General features: G+C 30.0%; 4 protein-coding genes across 8 annotated transcripts; 2 read left to right on the forward strand and 2 right to left on the reverse strand.

Moving 5' to 3' along the window:
- Positions 1 to 488: 488 nt before the first annotated feature.
- Positions 489 to 3,492, reverse strand: LOC143193924 (uncharacterized). Of its 2 annotated transcripts, none has more exons than XM_076400363.1 (8): positions 3,371 to 3,492; positions 3,011 to 3,214; positions 2,514 to 2,670; positions 2,126 to 2,457; positions 1,934 to 2,066; positions 1,740 to 1,851; positions 1,615 to 1,684; positions 489 to 893 (listed from the first exon to the last, which is right to left on the reverse strand). In XM_076400363.1, the coding sequence occupies exons 2-8, from the start codon at positions 3,203 to 3,205 to the stop codon at positions 828 to 830; spliced, it is 1,065 nt and encodes a 354-aa protein (XP_076256478.1). In that variant the 5' UTR covers positions 3,206 to 3,214; positions 3,371 to 3,492; the 3' UTR covers positions 489 to 827. The 2 variants fall into 2 exon arrangements, with proteins under 2 accessions (XP_076256478.1, XP_076256479.1); XM_076400364.1 differs by having other exon boundaries at positions 3,271 to 3,409.
- A 1-nt stretch (position 3,493) lies between these two features.
- Positions 3,494 to 4,813, forward strand: MCTS1 (malignant T-cell-amplified sequence 1 homolog). Of its 2 annotated transcripts, none has more exons than XM_076400366.1 (7): positions 3,494 to 3,626; positions 3,683 to 3,835; positions 3,963 to 4,063; positions 4,127 to 4,260; positions 4,441 to 4,508; positions 4,582 to 4,686; positions 4,763 to 4,813. In XM_076400366.1, the coding sequence occupies exons 1-6, from the start codon at positions 3,616 to 3,618 to the stop codon at positions 4,661 to 4,663; spliced, it is 549 nt and encodes a 182-aa protein (XP_076256481.1). In that variant the 5' UTR covers positions 3,494 to 3,615; the 3' UTR covers positions 4,664 to 4,686; positions 4,763 to 4,813. The 2 variants fall into 2 exon arrangements, with proteins under 2 accessions (XP_076256481.1, XP_076256480.1); XM_076400365.1 differs by having other exon boundaries at positions 4,582 to 4,680.
- A 536-nt stretch (positions 4,814 to 5,349) lies between these two features.
- Positions 5,350 to 23,091, forward strand: NAT1 (N-acetyltransferase 1). Of its 2 annotated transcripts, XM_076398248.1 has the most exons (17): positions 5,362 to 5,499; positions 7,742 to 7,886; positions 9,516 to 9,646; positions 10,686 to 10,799; positions 14,557 to 14,679; positions 14,736 to 14,867; positions 15,514 to 15,711; positions 15,768 to 15,940; positions 15,996 to 16,124; positions 16,201 to 16,490; positions 16,579 to 16,853; positions 17,941 to 18,112; positions 18,172 to 18,494; positions 18,554 to 18,724; positions 20,214 to 20,327; positions 20,410 to 20,664; positions 20,726 to 23,091. In XM_076398248.1, the coding sequence occupies exons 3-17, from the start codon at positions 9,623 to 9,625 to the stop codon at positions 20,786 to 20,788; spliced, it is 2,556 nt and encodes an 851-aa protein (XP_076254363.1). In that variant the 5' UTR covers positions 5,362 to 5,499; positions 7,742 to 7,886; positions 9,516 to 9,622; the 3' UTR covers positions 20,789 to 23,091. The 2 variants fall into 2 exon arrangements, with proteins under 2 accessions (XP_076254364.1, XP_076254363.1); XM_076398249.1 differs by lacking the exon at positions 9,516 to 9,646 and having other exon boundaries at positions 5,350 to 5,499.
- A 735-nt stretch (positions 23,092 to 23,826) lies between these two features.
- On the reverse strand, positions 23,827 to 25,387 carry LOC143192733 (uncharacterized). Of its 2 annotated transcripts, none has more exons than XM_076398250.1 (4): positions 24,968 to 25,387; positions 24,677 to 24,905; positions 24,368 to 24,605; positions 23,827 to 24,308 (listed from the first exon to the last, which is right to left on the reverse strand). In XM_076398250.1, exons 1-4 carry the CDS (start codon positions 25,230 to 25,232, stop codon positions 24,063 to 24,065), a joined length of 978 nt encoding a protein of 325 aa, XP_076254365.1. In that variant the 5' UTR covers positions 25,233 to 25,387; the 3' UTR covers positions 23,827 to 24,062. The 2 variants fall into 2 exon arrangements, with proteins under 2 accessions (XP_076254365.1, XP_076254366.1); XM_076398251.1 differs by having other exon boundaries at positions 24,368 to 24,563; positions 24,968 to 25,371.
- Between the last annotated feature and the right edge of the window lie 1,302 nt (positions 25,388 to 26,689).

A 26,689-nucleotide genomic window follows, 5' to 3' on the forward strand; every position in this document is an offset into this window, starting at 1 on the left:
TTTTTTCTATTTGACGATTCGATTGACTGGTACCTTTAAAGTTAATATAACTCAGGTCATCGCTCAAATTCAACCGGTTCCATATGACATCGAAAATTTAACCACCCGGATACGTGCCACTGTAAGAAATTATTTGAGTAACTTTCAAATAAAGATATAATTTCTTTAATAGCTCATACAACAGTTTGTTCATTAGGAAAGGTAGACGATTTATTTGTATTGTCATAAAATGATCAATTTTCATATCTAAACTTAAGCCATATAATAGTTAGTAATTTTATAGATTTGGGAAAACCTGATATCAGTCATAGAAAAAATGTGAATTTAGCATAGATATTAATTATATATCTCTGTTGATTACCACAAAAAATAGAAATATGTTTGTGTAATTATATGAGAGGTTGACCAATAAACATGGAGTTTAATAATTATAACAAAGGATTAATAGTATTTAGTTGACCTACTTATTACAAAAATGCTGTCATACATATGTATAAGTTTTATTCTGCATGTTTTACAATATAACACATATTTACACCTCAAATTTACCAGAGTAAAAAAACATACACTATAAAATGTTTAATTTTTTTTAAATATTACATGTTAGTTTGCAGAATAATATCTATCAGAACATAAATTAATTCCACTTAGTTATGATAAAATAATTTATTAAAAACTGTATTGTTACACAAAAAATGTAATTCGCAAAATCACACAAATAGACAAGGTAATCAAAACAAACTATATACAGATAATGTCTGAAATACCGTTAATCACAATCATTTCCTGAACTGAGGTACTCTATCATAAAATATTAATATTGAATTCTATTCGCTATCTGTATTAGATTCCTGTATTTCTACTACATCCATTGGATCTAATGTAAATGAAGGCTGCAAAATAATTGAAATTCTATTAGGATCAATTGTTTTTTTGTGATACAGATAAATATACTGCTAACGAAAAATATCGCATAATTGGGTTGTTTTTCAGTTTTTACTTGTGTAACTATTTATACTTATATGTTAATAGTGTAATATCGCTATATACATTATATATATTTCAAAATTAATATCGTCATGTTTTGAAAATACTCTGGAATTTGTTTATTGCTATTAATTTGTATATGAAACTTCATCAAATTTTGTAAACTCAACCTCATCTTGAAAGCCAATTGTACTTGCTAAAATAAATCCACTTTCTCAAATAACTTAAATTACACAAAATAATTAAAAATATACAAAATCTGCAGTGGTTAGAAATTAAACTATTTAATCAAGTAATGTACAAGTATAAAACTCAGGTTTGATAAAATATTATTGCAATTTAATATACTTTAAAGGTGTCTGATGAAAATTTGCCACCATAAAAAGTTGTTGGAAATTATGTACAGAAAATAATCATGCTATCATTAAAACAATAACAAAAGGCTTATTGTATCTGCTAAAGCAACTACGATCGACTTTTCATAATAGTCTATTGTTTTTACTCGCAGTAGTTTGTCTGTGTGTCAAAAAAGTTTTATTATACACAAAAGCCACAACACCTTTAGTAATGTTAAAGTCACGTTTGTATATGCAATATTTATATTCGGTACCGTTTAAATATTCTTACCACATTTATATTCGTTGAATCATTCAACACATCACTTTTTCTCTTAGTAGATTCCAATGTTTCAGTATATCTGCAACCAAAAAGTTTTTTAATTACCTTAGAGAAGTTTAATAGCAAGTCCTTACGTTTGAAATTTCGTCCGTTTATTAGCTAACTTGTAGTATTTACTCTTAACTTCTGGCTGAACATTTTTCCACATATTCCCCAACATTATTGAAATATCCTTATTACTTTTGCCTAGAAAAGTTTATGTCACTGTTTTTATTGCATATAATCAGGCACTATATATCTAATATAAAATTATTGTAATTAAAATTACCTGGATATTCAACCGATAATTTTTTCCTCCATTCATTAGTAAATATCATGAACGCATGCTGGGGTTTTGGTGTAGATGTTTTTAATTCATGGTTAATACTTAACTCGCTAGAAGACCTATTAAAGGGTGGACTCTAGAACAATGTATTTCATTAATATCAAAGAAAACAATTTGAATAATTCCCATTAATACCTGAGATATGGAAATAACGTTTGATTCATCAGCTGCCTTCATTTCTGTGGGAGTTTTCATAGTTAAATTTAAAATGGTTTTATTTTTTTGACTTATATTATTAGAACTATCTAAAGATACTTTCTGATTGGTAGATTGGCTATTAATATAGTTTGATTTCACACTAATTTTTGGAGGATGATATGGAATTTCACTTGGCAATATGGGAAGACTTTTAGTACTTTGTCCATGACTTGGGTTTTTTGTGTATATTTTATCAGGATTTGTTGAAGCAACACTTGGCATAACATTTTGATCTGGTGGTACATCCCGCAATTTAACTGAAGAAAGACCTGTAGATTAAAAATATGTAGCTTTTATGTAATTGTATGTTCAATATAAAATGTACCTTTTATTTGTAAGGTTTCACCTAAAGCTAAAACACTAGGTAAATCTGTGTCAACAACTTTAACTTCTCCATGATACATAAAATGCAATATGTACTTAAGGTCAGTGAATCTAACTCCGTTCAACAGTATAAAAGGATGGGAAACATTATTGTGAACCTGAAATGTATTTTCCTTATAAAAAATTAAGCTTCATTATACATTTATAATATATTTTAACAGTCAGACAAGCTTAATTAAATATTCCATTTATTTGCTCTCCAATATTTTATTAAAATTTTAAAAGAATGTTTATTTCTTAGTAAACACATGAATGTCATATTTCTAATATACATTAACTAATAGAAATGATATTAATCTACAACCATATAACCTATAATTATTATATTACAATATTTAATGGATATATATTAAGATAGCTTAATATTATTAGTAATTCCGATAAATATCCTTAGGTCCACAAATAATTAAAATTAAGATTCTGTATTACCATATTTACCTGAAAGATACTATGAAAATAATCACTACATGCTGATAAAATCAACTTATGAGCTTTAATATATTGTCCATCACAAGATAAAGTAACATCAACTAATGATTCCCCATTCTGATGTTCAATAAAAGTCTGAATGAAATTTGCCAAGTGATTATTCCATTTTAAATTAAACTGTTCTCCAGAATTCGGTATTTCCATGTTCGAGACCTAAAAATAATTTCAATATAATCTAATCTTGCCAGTATAAATTAACATAAAGTTACCCAAAATTAGGAATTTTAAGTAAACTGAGTCAGAGCAAATATATCCTTGAGTTTTAAAATGATAACAGAAATAAAAAATAGATAACACATGAATACTTACTTTCCTTCAAATAATATAACATAAAAAATTTTGACCTAGACTAATGTTTAATTTTAAGGACTTCACAGATCTTTTATATAAACGCATCTATGTTGCATGTAAAGCACGTATTCTAACACAACATTTGACAACAATGGCTTTTATAATATATGATTTTTATATATGAAATCGAATATATCTTCGAGAAGAGGATAATACCGTAACCAATTTTTTTACCTTAATTGTTAAGTTGTAGAGATACCAAAATGTTTAAGAAGTAGTTATTAGTAAGCAATTATATGTATTTTTAATTAACATATAATTTATTTTTAGATTTGATGAGAAAGAAAGTATATCTGGAGTGTTACAACTAAAATCATCTGTACAGAAATCAATTCGGTCAAAAATTTTGGATTCTTATCCACATTTGGAAAATTATTTAGATGTAATTTTACCGAAGAAAGATGCTTTTAAGATAGTTAAATGGTATTAAATAAATCTGATAATATAAATAATGTATATAAATATTACAAGAAAAACTTTGACAGGAATATAGACATGTTGCAAATTTTTAATTAATATTGTCGAAAATTTAACAAATTTTTTGTTGTAGTCATGATCACATAGAAATCTTAATAAATTCTGCAGGGGAACAGCAATTTTTTAGACAAAGAGAAGGACAATGGATGCCTACATTAAAACTTTTGCACAAATGTGAGCTATATTTATTTATTGAAAAATTATGACATTTTAATAAAATAAAATGGAACATTTTAGATCCATTTTTCTTACCAATGCAGCAAGTAGATAAAGGTGCAATCAGATTTGTCCTTAGTGGGGCAAATATAATGTGCCCTGGTTTAACATCTCCTGGTGCTCAAATGACTGAAGTCCAAAAGGATACCATTGTGGTAAATTTATCATCAATATATGATTAATTTAATAATCATTAATTTTTTTCTATTGATCTATTATTAAGAAATAGATTGATATTTAATTATTTCAGGCATATGTAATTTTCGCAGCATGAGTATAATTTATTATAATTAATAGAAATATAGAACAATGCTAATAATAATTTATCTTCTTAGGCTATTATGGCTGAAGGTAAAGATCATGCTTTGGCTATTGGGAAAACAACATTGTCAACAGAAGATATGTAAGTTTTGTTTGACAATTATGAATTATTTTTATAATATGTTTGTTTTCAATTTGTTCTTATTTTGTTTCAGTGCAAAGATTAATAAGGGCATTGGAGTAGAAAATTGCCATTATTTAAATGATGGACTGTGGCAAATGAAACCTGTTAAATAAGGACTTTAGTGTATATATATATATATATATATATATATATATATATATATATATATATATATATATATATATATATATATATATATATATATATATATGTATATATATATGTTATTTCAATTATTTATATAAATAAAGGGAATGAATATATTTTTGTACATTTGATTACAATAGCATTGCTTTTTAATTAATATACAATTATATAACTTTTATTTTTAATTGGCTTAATATAAAAGAAACATGCTTATATATATTAAATTATTAATATTGTTTGTAAGAAATATTTACCTATATAACTAAACTTTTACCTTAAAATGAAAATTAAATAAGGAGTTATTTACTAAATATTTAACAATTTTATTAAACTATTGATATATTAATTTAAATCATATTATGTATTAATAAAAATAAATCTATTTTTAAATTACCCGCTGTTATGTAGAGCTTAGGCAACTTCATATTGTCTAATTAAAGATTTCTTAACATTTTTTTAAAAGTGTTGCTAATAGATCGCTTTAAAAAGTAATTTATTGTTACCGTTTTTTTAAAATTATATTTCAAAAATTAATGCAATAGTAAATTTAAAAAGTATTTTAAAATATTAATAATTAAGTATTGCTAGTGTAGAACAACCTTTATTTACATCACCCGAAAATTACCGATAATATACGATTTCCCTACGAATTGCTGGCATTTGGCTTGTGGTGTTTCTGTCAGTTCCACAAACAACAAGCCACAGTTAATAAGTACATTTTATGTTTAATTTTTCATACAAAATCACCAAGACTTGTGGAAATTTTGTTATTTTTCATTTGTTTGTTTATTATAATAAAGTGGTAAGTAATATTTCATGTTTAAATTTTTAACTTCTCAAAGAAAACGTGGTAGAATGAGTTGGAAATCAATGAGCTTCCGTTTGAATGGGGGTTTGGCTGCGTCATGTCCATTTGCCCTAAAATCTACATCGTGTAATTTTATCGCAATTTTGGATTATATTTTTGTGTTTTAGTTGAAATAAGTAACTTTTTAACACATTTAAGATCCAAAATCTGATTCCTTTGTTCTCGTGCGTTGCGAAACGCTTGACTTCATAGTACTGTTTTTTTACAATGCTTGATTCGGTTTAACCTGCCAATTTGAATTCGTAGAAAAAAAATAAAAATATCTACTCAAGATGAGTAATTCAAAATCGTAATTTTTTGAATTGATTAATTATAGATTTATTTTACTTTAATAGTTGTATGAGTAAGCAGGTTTTGTTTTCAATTAAACTAAGCATTTGTAAAGGTACAAGTATCTGTTGCATATTTTTGTTAGGGTATGTTTACCTTGCCAGAAATTTTAATAAGTGATCATATTTATCCTTGGAATGCACCCAATGGGACCTTGAATCTTCAATACCGGCGTCTCTAGGTCGGTGACCTCCCACTGTTCTTTGTTGGCTTTGAACCTAGTATGTCCTGTTTTTTCTTAACAAATACGTACTTTTTTCGTGATATAATTGAAAAATGTTATTGATTTTGTTTGAACTCTCGAAGTTCTCTCTTATTTTTGTAAATTTTGTAATCATTTTCATGAATTGTCAAAAATATCAGGTCATTCTTATCTCTATCAGCTGTAGTATTTACATTTTTCTATATTGGTCTCTTACGCTTTATATACGAACTATGTATTTTTTAGTTAATTAAAACGTAATTTTGTTTATCTATTTATCCAAATTATTAGAATGAGAATTGTATTAGTACGTCCACGTAAATACTACCAATATCAAAAGTATACAAAGATATAATTAGATTGACATCAACATTGTTGTGCACCAGCACCAGCTATCGTCACTAATTATTGTTGGCTTTAGTGGAAAGTTAATTGTTCTCTAATTTCAAAAGTTAGCTGATCCTTGTTTTAGAAAAATATGATAAAAAATATACATAAATTGCATATTTTAGAAAGACCCGTATATAATTTTAATTTCTACCTGTTTGTTTACCTTTGAAAATTTTATTATTGTAAAATACCCGAATGTCTTGTTCCTTTTTACTAGAAAAAGCCTGATGTTACTACCTGTAATTTGAGGTAACCTATTTAATGGATCGAAATTGCCTTTTCACGTTGGGTTTATGAAAGGTTCTTTTTACCTAAGCAGAAACAGATTAGTTCCAACATTCCCGGAAACTTGGGGTTTATGGCGACACTATCACGCTGTATAATATAAAGCTTAAAATTTAGATAATACATTTTTTGTTTATTACTGATGTTTCTCTTATAATTTGTTACTGACTTATATTTAGTACGTTTAAAATACGTATATATAAAACTGTATATGTATATATATAACTGTAACTGTATATGTAACTTGAAAATATTTTGATTTTGTCTAACAGTGTAAATGAATACTTTTAAGATAATTATATTTTTTATTGATTATTAGTGTTTACTACTTAGTACTTATGGTAACTATAATATCATATGTATATATTAACTGTCATATTTACTAAATATGATTGGCATAAATACACTTAAAATATATTCTTATTTATTTTCATTATTTTAGACACTTTGTCAGTGTTTTTTTGTTGTTAATATTAGCAGGATCTAATAGTACATCAACATAAAGAACATTAATTAATTTTATTATATTACAATAATTATTAAGCTTATAATAAATAAATATGATTCAAAACATTGTTGCCAGGAAAATTGAATGGGTTTTACCCATCAATTGATGAGTAGTGTAGAGCGGGTGTATCTTTGAATATCATTAAATAAAACATTTAATTTTAGACTTAGCTGTAGGTTGATATATATTTAGCACAAACCCCTTTCTAAAGAGTCAGTGTTGGGTAATACAATAACAGAAAATGGAACATAAAATTGTAAGATACGCGTAATGTTATTTTCCAACTGTACCGCCAACAATTCGTTATAATAGTAATAAATATATAGAATTGAAGAATATTATATCTGGGATGTTAAATATTATGATGCATAGAAACTTTAATTTGATATTATACTTAAGAATACATTTAGCAGATTACTATGAACACTGATTAATTTTTGTAATTTTTCTTATTGTTCTAGGTTATTGGACCACTTGAAGAGTAACTGAGATATTTTCATTCAAAAGCAAGGGAGCGTACGAGCAATTGGCCGCCCGCAGAACCCCACCCCCACCACGGAGAGCCCCAGGCAAGCGGGGCCACAAGCAGCTCGTGCATCGGGGAAGGTAGTAATTTTGTTAAGCATCATTTCCGTGATTCATCGATTTGCCGTTAAAGTTGTACCAACAGTTTGGACTTTTAATATATCTACCTCGTTCTCAACACAACTCTACAGAGCATGAATTTCTGAAATGAATCCGACGAAATTATTTATTCTACAAATATTATTTTGAAATAGCTCATAATATTACCCTACAGGCTTTAAATGTTTCAAATATGTTTGCAATGTAACTTGATGGTTGTTTTCATTAGATATATGTTTGGTAGATTTATGAAAATTTACACAAATATTTATTAGTGTTGTATAAGTAAGCACACATTTAAATGGCAGGAATGTATTCAAGTAGGCATTGGTACAGAATGTGTCAGTGCATTGCCGCTTTATGTCTGCAGAAAAAAAAAGCTACCTTGATGAAGTCGTAACAATCGTCGATTATGCGGGAGATTGTCCGTTCCAGTGATAATTCTTCAAAATAGTATGTGAAGAAATGAGTAGTTAATATGAATCACTCTTCTTGTACATCTAAATCCCTTTAAAAAGGCAAAGTTCTTGTTTTTTCAGTTTTATGAACTTCGAGTTTCTATCTGAAAGTTTTTGATATACTGTTTTTGATGGGTGGCATAACTAGGAACAGCAAGCAGTTATATTTCTAAGCAGTTATAGAAGACTAATGGACAAGTTTTAATTCTTAAAATTTTTATTTCTTCACGGAAAAGTTTTAGAATGCCCAAATAATATGAGAAAGATCATAACTAGACTCGGAAAATATCCTGAAACTTTTGTCAAATTAGTTTCCAGATATGCTTCAAATGGGTTTTTCAAACAAAATTCATTTTTTATCAATAAACCTGTATTGTCAACTTATAAATGTCATGAATTATAAAGCATTCATAGAGGTCTTACACTTTTAGTCTATGTCGCTGAGTGAGTTTTGGCTTATGAGGAGTGAATATTCTAAGATCGGCAAAAATTTTCTTTAACATTGCTTCAGTTGTAGTGAAACAGGTTTTCAGCCAATATTTTTATGCTTCTCCAGACAGTTGTCAGGCATAATATCAAACTGTAAAACAATTTCGTTCTTAACATTAAATGTTAAAAGAAAGAATGAAAGGGATTTCTAGTAAAATAATTTGTTCTTATTTAAATTGTAGTGTCTTTGATTTTGTAATTTAGCAGGTGTTACTTTAAAAGTTTGGGAACACCTGCTGTAGGGTATTAGTATCAGATCATATCTTAGATGCAGATTGTTAGTAATATGAACTCTGTTATGCGTAGAGAATGCTAATTATAGTTTGGTTATTTCTCATCTTCAATTGGTAATGGGATTATATTGTATAGGGAATATCTTATAAAATAATCAATAAGTGTTCGCTATTTTATAGGCTAGAATGCACCAAATATGCAAGAAGACTAAATATTAAAGTATACAGGAATTTGCGTTTATTTATTTAGCATATCGACATTGATTCTATATAAACATAACGCATGTTAACTCCCATTGCAATCTTAACTGCAAATATTTTTAAGTCCCGTCAGCTTTTCCAGCAAACCGAGTGGAGATGTTCTTTTTTAACGGCAGACGTACTTACTCAACACGGCATATTGCTTATAATTCATTTTTGCCATATTTCAGGTAACTTCGTGCTATCAAGCTTGATTTTTTTTCTAGTGAAGAATCGTCTTTCTATTGAAGTTCATATTTCATCCTTGAAGATATTTTGCAAAGAACAAATTACTCTAATGGTGCAATGTGTCGGAAAAACGGTACGTGTGTTAGAGGATCCCATCCATATTCGAACAAAGTTCACTAGGGAGGTCACTAAGCGTGTTTATCCCTAGGGTTATGTTGATTTGGGATTTTTACTGACATTCATTCATCAATGAATGATAGTGAAATGAAAAGCCCCACGGGTTATTAGAAATATACAATACCTTTGAAAATTAATCAGCTGAACATTAGTTTATTGATCATCATACTAGTTTCCGTTTATTTTATTTCAGATTTTCAGATTCGACGATGTTTACTTAGACATCTGTGTTTTTGTGTTTTTATTTGATAGATTTCGTTTGATTTGATTTTATGACATAATTTATGTTCAGTATATTTACACATAAAAAATGAAATTATGACAAAGGCATTGTCTATTAGGAATTCTTAGTTAGATTTTGTTGGATCAATTTTATGTTTTTTGTAGAAACTGTTTTTTTTTGTTTATTGTTTGTTTTATTGGTAGTTTTTACTTTTTTTATTAGTGGTTTTAGTTATAGTTTTAATTAGATAAATATTCTATCGTCTATGGGTACTTTATTGTGTATATATATATATATATATATATATATATATATATATATATATATATATATATATTTAATATTTTGTACTAAATACATATTGATATAATTAATTGAATTGTTTTTTAATATTTAATTAACATCCAAACAATTGTATTGTCATTCGTAAATTATATACGACATACTTTCAGGTAGTCGTTAATTGTATATTTATTTTATCAAACAGATAAATAATCGATTACAACTTTTCTGTAGGATAATTTATAACAATTTGCGTTTTTACCATATCCTTTAGTAGGTGCTAATTTAACCGAATTGTTTGGATACACATGGACGATAGCATGTAAGCAAATATAACTGTTTAATTTTTTTCGATTATTTTAACAACATGAGATACCGTATGTTTTTAGGGTCCGAACGTTGTAGAGGGCTAAAATATCTTTTGATATCGCGATGAAATGTTTTCATCCGAAAATGCCTTGATTGTAAATAATACTGAGTGTTGTTTTAGGACGGCGTAGCCGCCCCTTCCGCCAATAAACGACGCTGGGTCCCACCTTCGACGCTTCGGCTCCGCGATGCGGCTGCCACGCCTGAGTCCCGTAATGACCAGGTTTTCCGTAAGGTAAATACTTATAACACTGAACTATGTACGGTAATTATTGGGGTCATAGTGACTACCAAAAAATTATGACTGTGTATTATTAATTGGGTACGGTATCATTAACTATTACATATGTTACATATGTTATCATTTATGCAAAATTATTATTTTGAGTTGACTAGATTAATAGGATACTTATGGTCAAATGAGTACTTGATCGAATTTTTATTTTATTAACATATTGGGCTTGAGAATAAGTTCGTAGTGTTTTTTTAAATAGATGGATCTCAGCCATCTTCTATGGTAATGAAGAATCACTAAAACATTGATTTATAATAATAATATACCAAGAGATTATTAAAAATACATTTATTTTTAAACTAAAACAGATTAATATTTTATGATGATAATTTGAAGATACAGATACAATACATTAGTATTTGACGGGGCTACCAAAACTGTTCATTTTACATAGTTGATGTAACTACAACACAATTTAAAAAAAAATATATTTACATTTAATGATGGATGTTTGATTTTCTCCAACTATTTGCAGCTTTGTTCAACGAAGAAGTTTATCCGGAAAGGCTTTGAACTTGTGTTTGCTATACTACACATATAGGCTGTAAAACCTTGTTAAAATAACATTGTTCAATCAAATATGTATATGTAAGTTATCTATAAATTGGTGAAGTATAGTTCGTCGAACTATTCGATGTACGAATTCACATATTTGATATTGGCTTTTTCTTATTTTACCATGATGGGGTTTGATTGTTGATTGTTTGACTTGTTGAATTTAATTTAATTAATATTTTTCTCTATATTTTGAGAATATATGTTTATTCAGTGTGTTCAGTTAGAAGCCCTTTTTCTTCTCCCTGGTTGGCATTCGAATCTTGTAAAAATATATACTGACTTTATTTACACTTGGGCCATCCAGTGTCACCAAAAGAACTACGTCACGCGCATATTTGGAGCGTTTTAGCGCGCATTTAAAATTACATTATTTAAAAGGTCAATATTTTTCGTTCGTATTTTTCAAGTAGTTTTTCAAAAATAGCCATCTAGCCTATTATGATTGTATACAAACATAGAAGTTGGTAGAGTGGCTGGCAACTTGTATTAGTTTGAAATTGGAAAAAAGTGATGAGAATTTGTGCTTCCACATTCACTTAAAAGTGGAATTGGATGTTTAATTACCTCTTACCACCTCTTAAATCAACTTAAATCATCTGCAATCGTTTAAACAAGCGATTCATCTTCGTTTTCGATATTTGCTGCTTTTGTATTAATTAGTTTATTAATTTAATTTTTATTATTATTATATTATTTATTAATTTAATTTATATTTTATTATTTAATTGATTTTATTAATTTTTTATAAATTAGCATGGGTTGAAGCATGTGAAAGAGGATTTTCTTTTCCTAAACTACTCTTGTTAAATTATCACAAATTGTCGTCCACATTTCCCAAAAAAGGTATCTCGTATCATTGAATTGACAAACTTTTTTGACAGTGGTATCTTTAGGTCTTTTAACTTATAAGTACATCGACAGCCGGTCTCATTAGCTGAATATATGTTGGAAATCGCCAAGAACCTTTCCCATTTTATATGTGGTTATCATTTTGCAAAAGCTAGCCCAACAAGATTTACAACCAACAATCAGTTGAATTGTTTTGTCAGATTCTTATAGCTTTGAACTGCTTTTGATCGAATAATTCCTAAAAATTGTAACATTTTTTCTGTTTTTTTCCTGAATAGGTAAAGAAAAGTAAAAACCATTGTGGTATTGTCTGCGGTGTCATCTTGTGTCAAATTTTTCTTCAATATTAGCTTCTTAATTTTTCTAATAAATGACGTCTGTTACCTTACAGTGGCATTCACTTTTGCGATACATCTTTCAATTCGCCGTGTAGTCTGTATGTAGAATGCTCCGTATATCTTTGTATATCTCTTAACAGATATAGGCCGTTTTCAAATGAAACCAATGAAAATCATTTAATTATATATTTCACTGAGTAACCAGTTCTTTGCCAATGGTGTCATAGATCTATACGAGAAATGATGAAACGTTGCCTATAATAATGTAATATATTTGGTGTAAATAAACTCTTTTTCACACTATTAGAAAAACTAGTTATATAATTAATAATATTTAAAAATTTTATTGAAAAAGCACCACATTTTTTTTCTTAGACCCACTAATTAATACAGGGAAATAGTATAATATTATATATAAGCTATTTTAAAATATTAATCATGTTGATATCATTTATATAAATATTACATAAATTTTTTATCATTATCGATGAACTGTCAATGTCGATTTGTATGTAACATTGGGTAAGAAGGAAGTGGTATTTAATACCAACATTTTAATTGTGATAGATACCCGTTTTAGTTATATATTTGTTTAATTCAATTTTGTTGTAAGGATTAGGAATTTGAAAATGTTTTCAAGTCACGTTTTTAAAACTTGATTTATTCTTAAACGTTACTTTAACATTGTCCCGCCTGTAAAGCTAGTCGTGAGTCTTTAATAAAAACATCCTGTCTTATCACCGTTTTCACTTGAAATAGTTCTTGTCTAATCTAATAATAGCGGTTTAATTCCAGACATCTATAGTATTACTAAACGTGTAATGGATCAGATATTTCCTTCTGTTTTAGATCCGCCATTTAATTTACACAATGAAATAATGATTTTATAATTTAATCTCATGGTCAATATTAAATAAATATGAATAAGAATTAATTAGTGTTTAAAGGGGGAGAACGCTTGAATACTATCTGTGTATTTTGGATAGTCTGCTATTACTTCGGTTGTAACAGGAAATTAAAATGTACTCTCTAACACGTTGTGTTCAACCAATGCTTTAAAAAGTGACTTGAATGAGTAGATTAAGACAGTTTTATTTTTATGGCAACTAATGATTTGGATACAATACTAGGTGTGTAAGTTGTAATCCACTTTTTGTTTGAATCAGAATTTTTATCATAATTTTAAAAAAATAGTGACATTTTATAAATTTAATGATTAATAATGAAATTTTGGTTGCGATTAGTCTCACTTTTCATCTCTTTTTGAGAATAAAATTGTTTTTGTTTGTCAAAAAAGTTAGACAAACTACGACAAAATTAAAAGGTTAATCAAGATTTTTTTAAACAAGTTTCCTACTAATTTAATTACATAATACTGATACAAAGACCTCCACATCAATCCAATTAAGAATCCAGATCTCGAAGCTTCAACTTCGTACAAAGTACAAACATAGCATCTGGCAACGATGGTAGGCAATTTAGTACATCAACATCATTTTCTGTACAAAGTCTTAGCTCATTGTCTTGCAATAGCCATAGGTTTGTTTTCTTGCAAACCTCATTTAATGAGACGCTAACCTTTTAATTTAACTTGATCATTTTAGTAACGTTTAAATTATCTTTAGCTTCTCTTTTTGTATCCAAACAAACATATCGCTTCGTAACATGAAGCATCTACCACCCGTGATAAAATGTGCCCATTTCTGACAAAAATTGAATGACAGAAAAACTTATTTTTTTTAATTTCTCTGGATCTTGTCATACACGTTCTTATCAAACAAACTATATAGCAGGAAATATTTCAGTCAGTGTTAAATCCATCACCCACTGCTTCTAATTGAATGATAAACTACTATAACTGAAATTGGTGAATTATAGTGCGTTTATATTAAATTTAATGTTTTTGAATCTACATCGAATTTATTAATGATTCAATTATGTATAATGTTTAGATTCGCGGTATACTCAACAAACTCACACCAGAGAAGTTCCAGAAGTTGAGCGACGACTTGCTGCGCGTAGAGCTGCAATCGCCGATCATCTTAAGGGGCGTGATTCTTCTAATATTTGATAAGGTAAGAGGTTTAAATGATATTTGCAAGTATCTTCAATAGTTATATTGTCTGTTCAGGCCCTAGATGAGCCCAAATACTCGTCGATGTACGCTCAGCTGTGCAAGCGGCTGAGCGAAGAAGCCCCCAACTTTGAGACAGGTGATTGCACTCCAAACACTTTTCGTAAACTTCTTCTTAACAAGTGCAAGGTAAGTACATTGGTAATATAGGATCAATAAGTTTTGTTTTCGATAAAGGATGAGGGTATTAACAGTTTGTCTTCTATTTTTCGAGGCAGGTTTAGTAAAAAAAAACCTCAAAAAATCCTTGGTATCTTAGGTAATGTGATCAATATTTTAACTGAGGTTTTTAATGAAGTTGTGTTGTACACAGTGGGCGTTGTATTCGATACATAGACACAGAAACATTATTTAAAAAACTAAAGGATATTATGTATATTAATTATTACTGTGGATGAGGCTTGGATTTATCACTGTGATTCCAAATCATAGCAGGATATTAATAAGTTGTGTGTGTCCAGTATTTTGGCTTCAAGTTAAGCTAACTTCTAGAATTCGGCAAAGAAGATGTTAGCAGTAGTTTTTTTGGACTGGAAAACAAATATTGTTCGTGGATTACGTCCAAGTAATATTTTGAACTAGCTAGAGACAAAGATTCGACAGAATAAAATCATGCGATCTCATTAGATTAACTCGTAATTTTCAGGTGGAATCCCGCAAAATTAATGTATGAAATTTATTTTAAACATAAAATCATCTTTTGGCATTGAGCGATAAAACTTATTAAAATCAATTTATGACACGATTAACGGCACTTCTGTCATTTTAATTATAGGTAGAATTTGAAAATCGCGCTGCTGCTCTAGAATTGAACATCAATGGAGTCAGCGAAGATGGCACTCCTCTTGACAGAGACGAGATGGAGGAGAGGCGTCAAACGGCCAAACGCAAAATGCTGGGCAATATTAAATTCATCGGTGAGCTGGGTAAGCTCGAGATGTTATCGGAAAGCATTTTACATAAATGCATCAGGGTAAATACTACACAGAATCTCATCCATTCAGCGCCATATCGATGCTCTTTTTTCAGGAACTCTTGGTGCGTAGAGGTGATGATCCTTCAGAAGATCTTGAATGTCTATGTCAAATTATGCGCACTTGCGGTCGCATATTGGACACTGACAAGGGCCGGTACCTTATGGATCAGTACTTCGAAAGAATGCGAACATTGGCCGATAATATGGACCTGCAGCCCCGGATAAGGTGAGCCTTCTTCGCCGGTCATATTGATTATATAATTAATGCCGATTTGATTTAGGTTCATGTTGAAGGATGTAATTGATTTGAGGACTGACCGATGGGTACCTAGAAAAGCAACTGTAGTAGAAGGTCCTGTTCCTATAGCACAGATAAGACCTGCAGATGATGATCGTCCAGGTTTTAGAAGGTACTATTTTATTTAATCTACTATTTATACAGTGCGTCATCAGTTAGAGAGTTAAAAACCTACTACGTTGTTTCAGAGATCGCAATCAACATGATAGGGATTCGGAACGTAATCAAAGCGACTCTTTGTTCCGACACCCACTGAAGACCCGCGGAGGATTTGACGACATGCTGGCTGGTTTAAATTTTTCTTCTCCAGCACCTTTGATACCAGTACCTCCATTTGGCGGACCTAATGGGTTTGGAGGTAGAGACACCTTTAGAGGTGATAGAAGAGGCCAAAGCTATAATAGTGGAGGTTATGAGGGAAGTCGAAGAGGGCATTATAAGCATAACCAGAACAATTCAGGGTCCAATTTCAACAATCGTAAGTATATGATTTCATTACGACTATGACTGCGATGTTATTTTACTGCTTTAAGAACGTCCGGTAATCATTAATTCTTCTCTTTTAGAATCCAACAAAGATTTAGCTCCTCGATTCAAACGTAACAATCTTATAGTGGCCAAAGAGGAGCTTCAGGAGGTCGAACTTCGTCCAAACTCAATGTTATTCAACAAAGCATCGGTGCGTAATCACAACGCTGCTAATATGGGATCGCAGCAGTCTCGAAATACACAACCGGAAATACCTTCGTTTGTGGGAGGTAAACAGCCTCCTAGTGCCGTTAAAGAACCACTACCAATGAAGCAACTTACTCAGGAAAAGCCCAAGTCTAAGAAAGATAAGGTAATTTTTTTATATACATTGCTATCAATTAAAAATGTTTTAATTATATTGATGTATTATTATAATATGATGGTGTCTTTAGCATTCAAAATGGCTGCATTTGTTGTACTTTTTCTATTAATTTGAACTCTAACGCAAAAAAAACACATGGGCTGAAAAGTTTCGGGCCTAACAAAGAAAACGCGTTTTTTTTTGTTCAAAATTGGCTTTTAATAGTCATCAAGAGTCACACAGTCATTCCAGAGCTGCTCTGTTTCAATACCACATTTATGGAACAAATAATCTTTTGCCTCAAGATAGGCCTGTCACCAGTTGCTGTCCGCTCAGATGGCGATGATTTTTAGGAATGAAGTGATGGATTCATGTTTCATCCATTATCACACATTGTCTCAAATTCCTGTTTGTTACGTTTAAAGATGGCCAAACACAGGTCAGAATCATCAATACGTTCTTATTTTTGGTCAACAGTGAGCAAACGCGGCACCCACTTTGAACAGAGCTTTCTCATAGTAAAATTCTCATGCAATATAAAATCAACACGTTTTTTTAATATCTTTACTATGTTAGCCAACTCACGCAACTTCACTTTCCGATCATTCAAAACGATTTTGTGATTTTTTTTTTAAGTTTTCTGGTGTTACCTCATTCGGACGTCCACTGGCAAACCAACGTTGTAATGTTATTTCTGATGGAACAGAGTTCCTATAACACTTTTTAAACCATTGCTTCGCTTAAACGGTATTTTTCCCATCAAGAACCAGTGTAAAATTAAAACACGAAATTGTTTTTGATCCATTGTTTTGAAAATAACAAAAGTAGCCGTCACTCTTAGCACAGTAACTCACAAACTTATGAGTAGAATATCATGAAATTCGGACAGGTTTCTTCTGTAACTGAAAAAGTGATGAATGCAATTAAACTAGCGTCATCTATGTGTTAAGTCTAGGACGTGTGTTAGGCTCATCTGTTATACTTAATCTTAGAGTCTATTTTGATTCCTACATGGTCGATACTACAAAAAATAAAAACGATTTGTTGAAAATGTTTCCTCCCTTATACCTTTTATGTAATGTGTTAATTGTTCTAGGGCCCTAGTAAAGAAGAAGTGGTAAAAAAATTCAGTACATTATTAGAAGAATTTTGGAAGGGTGATATTGACATAAAGCAATCAGTTAATGCTTACAAGGAACATAAGGTTCCCGACAAGTTCGCCAAGGAAGTCATAATATCTGGCTTATCATTAGCTTTAAATAAATCAGGTAAATTTTAGTGTTTTCTTATTAATCACTTATTTCTATAAATTAACATTAAATTCTAGATGTTGAGCAAGAAAAGCTCATTAAGCTATTAGGTAATCTTAAAGAAGACTGCATAGTATCAGGAAATGCAGTCCAAGAAGCTTTTAAATCATTATGTCATGTTTTGGATCAACGTGACAATGAAGGTGATGACAAGGATAGTGTTATCACTGCTGCTTCAGTATTACTAGCAGCTGCAGTTTGTGAGCACTTGACACCACTGTCAGATGTAGCTACACTAACTGATAATGGAGCCCATCATCCATTATTTTTACTAGTATTGCAAAGAGTGAAAAAGAAGAGAGGTAAATCAGAGTTAAGTGAGATGTTTAACAAAAGCAAGGTAATAAAAATTTGATGAAATCCTCAGTTTTAGTAACTAATTGTTAATGTATATTTTAGATAAATTTGATGGCTCAATTACCGGAACCCGACAAAACTAAGGAGAGATTAACCGAAATTCTAGAAGAACGTGAATTAGTATTCTTGTATCCCTTATTACGCATTCAAGCTGATTTGGCAAAACAACTAGCCACTGATCCTAATCCACAAGCTTTCTATAAATGGATAAAGGTATGTTTCATGAAAAATCATAATTTTGTTGGGGACATATCTTAACCTTCTGTGTACCAGGTGACCAAGCCTGCCCTATACTAGATGGAATGTGTCGACCCCAGATCGTAAAATATCATAAAATTTATAAAATTCTTCTAAAATTCAAATATTATTTCTACATTGTAATCAAGTTTAAATAAAAAATGAAAGTAGTGAAAGACTTGAGCTGAGTTCTTTCTGGAAGGATTGAGATATGAAGTGCTTGATTTCTGGAGTGTCAGTTTCTCTGTGAATTTGATTATTTCAAACCATAGAGCATTTAAGGTTCTCTTGAGAAGCTAATTTTGGAAAACTTGAAGCCATTTCACCTGGTTTGGTGTAACAAAATTGATGTAGACATTAAATCCGTAGAGGAGTATGGACCAGATTAACATCTTGGAAAATAAGCATTTGATGGAGATGGAAAGTCTACTAGAAGAGGAAATCAGAGGAGTTTGCATTTTTGCTGGCCCCGAACCTTTGTTGATTGACGTGACATTATCCAGCATATGGAATTGTTGCGATGTCGATCTTGAGTTGCGAGACGCGGGGTTGATTTGCAACTTCCAGAATTTGAACCCGTTGACCACTGATCGAACTGCTTCTGTAAACATCCTTGAATGGTATCCTCGAATCTGGAGACCATGAAGAAAGCAGTGTCGTCAGCGTAAAACACAACGTCAATGTGCTTTTTTCTCGGCAGATCTGAAATAAAGAGGTTAAATAAGGTTGGGACCAGCGGTGAATCTAAAAGGGAAAGAGTTCTTATTCTTGACTTTGAAAAATCTGTTCGATGGATACGACTTGATGAAAGCGATTAGGTTTTCTGGGAGGCCTAACCGTACGCATTTTGCGATCAAACCGTTACGCCAGACCTTGTCGAAAGTTTAGATTAGGTCCAGGAGGTCTGCTTCAAGCTTTTCACATCGGTCAAGAGCTTGATGAATGGTGGTCGCGAAAACCGAATTGTTGGGAGCGTAGAGTATAGCCCTCTCGGCAAGCTTCGAAATGGCACGGAGGAGACTGATGGGCCTAATTAGATGGAGATGATTTTGCTCCTTTCTTGGGAATAACCGCTATATGTGCGTGTTTCCAGGACGCTGGAAAATGTTGCAGCCTCATGATGGAGTTAATTATGTTAGCCAATTGCGGGAGCTTTTTTAACTTTAACTATGCGCGGTATGAGGTGGAGTTTGTGATGCCCACGCGCACTTAAGATGCGCTTAACTTGCTTGGCGTCTGATGGTGGCTACCACCTGACTACCTGGCAGCTACTCAGAACGTCTGCTATCACGCTTTTTAGATTTTAAAACAGTTGCGAATTTTTAAGAACCTTTAACACCAAAGGTTAAGGCACTTTTTAATTTTGTATGAATATTAAAAAGTTTCCAGAAGATTAGAATGTATTAATATATATCTAATAAGACACTCTGAATTAACTACAAGTTTATTTAATTTATTTTTGCAGGAGAATTTAGAATCTTCAAATTTCAATGACCCAGGTTTCATTAACGCACTTGTCACTGTGCTAATTAAATATATTACCCAAGAAGCTCAGTCCGCTGGAGATGAGAAAGCCATGGTGAGTTGAGCTTAAAAGCTTTCAGAATATAAAGCTAGTGATTTTTGCGATTATTACATATGTAATATTATTTTATTTTTAGATTGAAAAGGAAAACACTCTACTAAAACGTTATCAACCAATCCTACATGCCTTCTTACACGACAAATCGTCTTTACAGCTAGTCGCGGTGTACTCGCTTCAAATGCATTTCTATGCATTGGGGTTCCCTCGCGGGCAGTTGTTGAGATGGTTTATGGCTTTATATGAACTGGAAATTGTTGAAGAAGAAGCCTTCCTTAACTGGAAGGAAGATGTAACTGATGCCTATCCTGGCAAAGGCAATGCTCTGTTCCAGGTACTATTTACAAATTTACATTTTAACATAGGATAATTAATTAAAAACCTTCTTTTTTCAGGTTAATCAGTGGCTAACGTGGCTGCAGCAAGCAGAATCAGAAGATGAAGAAGAAGATGACTGAATGAACGTAATCCATCAAGAACAGTTCACAGTCAACCAACCTGCCACAAATTGAAAGAAAAACACGCCCTTAGTAAAGTAATTAATAATTAAGCCACAAATAAATGAAAAGTAACTCCAAACGGAGCTATTATCAATTAGTCGAATTTTTTTGATACATCAATTTGAGACAAAAAAAGTCCGTTTCGAAATATGAGGCGAAACAGAAGAAAACAGACGCGGACTGACTTTCACTTTTATTTATAATTGTTATTTTGAGGGCATCAAATCTTATTTAGAGTCAATGGAAAATATATCCTCATATTTTGAAATAAAACCCAAAAAAAAATCACATAACGAAAAATAAAAAAATACATATACATTAAGGATAATTAACTTTTTGTGACTTTGTATAACCGTTTTCTTTTATTTTAAATAACTTGCTAACTGGTAATTTCCCGAAATAGAATGGTTTAAGTATTTTTGATTCATTTTATTTAGTAGTGATTAGTGATTATAGTGAAACATCTAGACATGTAGTTTGTGTGTTGGCAAAATGGAATTTGGGTTTAGTCAACCTTTTTGGAAAGTTCTGTTCACTACTTTTGTATGTAATCATAGTCATGATGAACTGATAAGCATTTTAATTAGATAATTAATATATTGAAGTGCATCGTGGAAGAATTAAAACAGCCCTCAAGGTTTCGAAGAGTGAGTAAATATCAATCGAGTTCATTTATGATTGAAATAATTTTTTTATATTAGTTTTTATATGAACATAATTAGAATCAATTGTTATGCATTCGAGTGCATTGATATTTACTTCAAGGAGCAGTGATGAATCTTATATTGCTTTAAATTACCCATTTTACATAATTCATAGAGGTATCATTTACAATAAATATTGTTTTTTTCGCAAGCTATTTGTATGTGATATATCTAGTCCCAATATAAATAGAAATCAAAAAATATTAAAAGGATTTAGAATACGGTAGTAATAGATATCAGCACAAACAATGTTTTCTGGACTAAACGTTTTGGTACTTACGCCAGAATAAATAAATATTAATTTTAAATATTCTTTAAGGTGTTCATATGATTTATATTAGGTCTTAGTAAGGTTGGTACCTCTATTAGTAGACGAACAATTGTATCTGTATTCAGTTCCTGACCGGTTGTGACTATTTGGTTCTTCTTTTAAACTTTCCATTAAACGTTCACTTACTTCAAACTCGCTCATAACTAAACTGTCCACTTAACGGACGATGTTAAAAATGCATAAACGTTCTCAATTCTATTTTTTTCAACGTTGGAAATAATCCTCATTATCGTCTTAGACTACATTTTGTGTTAACAAATGCGTCGGGGTTTTATGCATTTTTGAGATATAATGTGCAATTTCATTTTGCTTTTTGGTACATTGAGAGTCAATTTATGTAGTCAACATAGCTTTTATCGTGCTGAAAGTGATTTAGATATATTATCCCTTTCGTTTGGAGAAAATAAGGGTTTTACGGAAGTCTGAAATTCATATATGTATAAGAATAGTATAATTTCATTTTAATAGCTGAGTTCGACGACATTTTAATGGATAATTAAAAGTTGACGTGATATCTCTAAACGTAACCTTCAGTTAAGTTTTGTACAGGAACATTTGGTTCTGTGTTGGATGTTGGAATGGAGTTTGTAATAATCTTTAAGGTCCCAAGAATCATATATGATTTCAATACTAAGTAACAAGAGAACACCTCATACTTAGATAATAATTTACCGTAACATCGTAAAATCCCTAAAAAAATAAAGATCTATTGTTAATTTTGTTTAAGTTATATGTTATAATTTCCTTTGAATTATCATTAGAAAGAAACTCGAGAATTAAATGCGGTAATCCTTCATAATAGAATTTAAGTGTTCTGTTCATTTTGTACAGAATTTAAAGGAAATATTCGTTTAAAAAATATTTTCTTTAATTCCATTCTGATCAAGTGCCGGCATTTGATTCTATTTAATTTTCATAAATTAATTTGTAAATACGCCAACGAGGCATTTCAAGTAACGGAGTTGTAGACAAATTTTTTTATGGAATTAGGTCCTGCATTGTACTTTTATGTTTTAGATGCTCTTTTATCATATTATTCTTATAGTTACTCCTCTTATTTCTATGTGGAATTATATTTTTCTAAAAGTATTTTTTTGTTTTTACTAAGTGAATTTTTAATTTATCTGTCTTAGAGTAAACATGCAACAAAACAATTTAATGTACTATTAGATTTGTGTTAATAAAGCGTTCGGTGGTGTTTTGCTATCGAAAACGGATTAAGTAAACGTCTCTTTTCTTTCTCTACCTTATTAGAAGCTTGGAAATTCATATTGTTAACGTTGCAGTGAAAAGTTTTCGACAACTTTTCATATATTTTAAACAAAACAATTATGTTGATATCTCAGAGCGTGCTTTGACACCCTTTGTTATTCTTTTGTTTTATTTTATCACTGTAACACTACTATTACTATTATACGTCAAACTATAAAAGAATATAAATACATAAAATAAAGGCAACAAATCTATATAATTTTTTTTAGTTCAGAATTATATGTCAAATTGTAATGTTCTTTTAATTTACTGTCGTAAAATAGTATACTTTCTTTCTTTTGTCATCTAAATACATTCTAGTGTTATATGTAAGTATAAAGGCAAACAAACATGAACCAATTCATAACACATTTAATCATAAGTTCTAGAAATAAAGATTATACAATAATTTGGCCCCACAATGTGTTAGGGAAAAAAACCACTCTTCATGATATCTTTTTAGAAACCCCTTTTCGATTACTCTAGGATATTAATATGGAAATAAACTTTTGGTACTTGAATGATTAAAATAACAAAACTACTACCGTAAGTAGTCTTAAGTAAAATTCCTATTATATATAATTAATAAAAATATTTCATTAAATGAAAATTGGGCAATATATCGCTATAATTTTATTGATTGTTGTTATATATATAGTAAAAAATATTAATCTGAACATAGGATATGGTAATACAAAACAATGATATAATTATTACGTATTCATAGTCAGTTTTTATACATTGCTTCTTGGATATAACTGAATATTATCTATTTTGAATCAATGAAATATAATGGTTGTCCTAGAATCACAATGAAGTTTTTGTTGTGTACATACAAATCAAGAAAATAATTTCAATTTCCAGTAAACTGGTGTTAAGTTCGACAAAGATTCAAAATTTGATATATTCCATCTTTTTTTAAAGAAAACCTGTTCCTCATATGGGGTTATTTGAAAAAATCTGTTACTTCTTGCAGTTCTCGTTCTCTTGCTTGTTCATGTGCCCATTGAGCTTCAGCCATTTTGTCTGTCAGATTCCATTTAAAATGATGGATCTTATTCCCACACTTTGAGCAAGTTTTATTTCCAAATGGCGGTTGTTTCATGTAGGCTAGTAGACATCCTTGATGAAAAAGATGACCACAATAAACCCTCTCGACATATTTAGGAGACTTTTCATCGTGTTCAAGAAGCTAGAATAATTATGATAGAATGAACTCAACACTGAATATAAATAATTGCCCAAAATTACCTTTGGGTTTTTATGAAAACATATTTCCTTACAAAATTGACATTTTTCTGTTGGCATTCTTTTAATACAGTCTATCAAAAAAAGGGCAGTTTTCTCTAATGAGGGGGATGGTTGAAATGGTGGATCTTTTGGTTTCTTTTTCAAAGGTGGCTCAACACACCTTCTTGCAATTTCTTTCGCTTGAGCTACCATATGCCTGTGAAAGGTTGGAGTAAAATTTGTTTCGACATTTAATATGCTGAAAATGTGGTCATTTTAAACATATTGAAGCTTACACAGGATTAATATATAAATGATGCCTTAACTTACTCTATAGGTTTACAGGGATAATCATTTGGTACAGTTATTTTACAAATCCAGTAATATTCCTCATTATATACTTTTAAAATTAAACTTGAAGTCTTTTGTTTTAGTTTCAGTTGATCCTGCTTAGTTAGAATTTTCTTTAAGTTATTTATTTCATCATAACAGCAAGTAAGAGGGTTTTCCTCTATGAATTTTTCCACAAATTTTATAGTATGGAGAATTTGTGGTTTACCTAAATAATATAACTACTAATAGTTATATAATTAATGCATAGTACATACATCATCTTAATACCTAATTTTGTTTTCAATTCTCGTTCACATACATTCGTTAAAGCTAGTAATAATTTATCTGATAATGTTTTACTTTTTAACTCAATCAGTAAAGGTGAATGTGGATACTCCTTGGGAAATTGAGCACATATCACTATGTTTTTAAAGTTAGTCTTCTTTATTTCAGTCCGTACCATCGTAGGGACGCAGGAAATAAGTTTGGTATTTGGAACGATATGTTCACATAACTTTTTAACTTCTAAGAGCTCATCTTCAATCAATCCCATTATTCTAATTTACAAAAAAATCATTATATGCTTATTAGACAACTCAATTTTCTATTATAATGATATATGAAATAATTGTAGTTCACATATTTTTATTGTAAAGTACGTAAGGTATAATGTATTTATAAACTACTAAAATATAACCTTCAACACGAATGAAGAGTAATATGAAAACGAAGTTGCCTATGATAGCATTTATTTTAAGTTGCCTATATTTAGAAGATTCCTTTAATATGTATAACAATATATATTGAAATAAAGATTTAGAGATACTAAAAAACAAAATATTAATTGCCTTTAAGCTAAGATAAATGAATAATAACATTTAAAAGTAATTTACTATATTGGATAATTTACATTATATATAGGAATAAATAGACAATTTGCTAGATTGTGGAATAAGCAATACAGTTGAATTATATATATTTTATATTATAAGCTTATAATTTAAATTTATAAGTATACAAGATAAAAAGTAAATTGTTACGATTTCAAGTTGATATTTTGGTTAATACACATAACTGGTCTCACGATTTAATTCATTACAAGAGAAATATACCATCAGGAATTCTCCATATGAGTCCCGATGGTGGCAATAGATTCAGGAAAATTAAAATTTGGGTCCCCTAGGATACGTGAGAGCGCATCCTGTAAATATTTCCCAATAATGATAGAGGACCATGCCGTCGCTGCTGTCCCTCGGGATATTTGACCCGTTTTGTTACTTTGTGGGGTGTCATCTATTGTATCTTGTTGGTGTGGTACTTGATATGTGAATTTTAAATCAATTTGATTTGGTTATCGAGGATATGATATGCATACTTCGTCATTTTAATAAAATCACAAATTATATTTTTTTTTTGAGAATAATGAATAATTATCATATATTTTTATAATGTTACTAAATTATATTTGATTTTTAAATATTAGCATTTGAAAAAATTTATAATATATTTATAGCTGTCTAATTAACTCAAAAACTGTATATATAGTAGTGAACGTGAAGATGTATAGTTAATATTGGTTAACTGTGTATAATAAGTTGCCTATACAGGTAAATGTCATCAGTATATATATATATATATATATATATATATATATATATATATATATATATATATATATATATATATATATATCAGTATTATATGTATATTAATTACTAAATATAAAAATGAAAATTTAATTAACTGCTCTAATCTGCTGAATTAATTAAATACTGAACACTGTATAACTTGCAGAAGTATGGATTACTTTACTATATTACATAATAATATGTTATATCTATATAGACCTAAACCATTTGCTTTCAATTTCATTTACAGCAAGTGAAAAAACCTCATCGCACAACGACTGTTTAATGAAGTAAATGGGCGATACAGACATGGGGCGAAGGAAGAATGGGCTGCCAAATGGTCTTTGTATAAGCCACGTGGCCGGTGAATTATTTTATTCCG

The sequence above is a fragment of the Rhynchophorus ferrugineus genome, unplaced genomic scaffold (genome assembly GCF_030347505.1).
Source record: "Rhynchophorus ferrugineus isolate W39M unplaced genomic scaffold, kcgeb_rfMv2 rfM3, whole genome shotgun sequence".
Classification (NCBI taxonomy): domain Eukaryota; kingdom Metazoa; phylum Arthropoda; class Insecta; order Coleoptera; family Curculionidae; genus Rhynchophorus; species Rhynchophorus ferrugineus.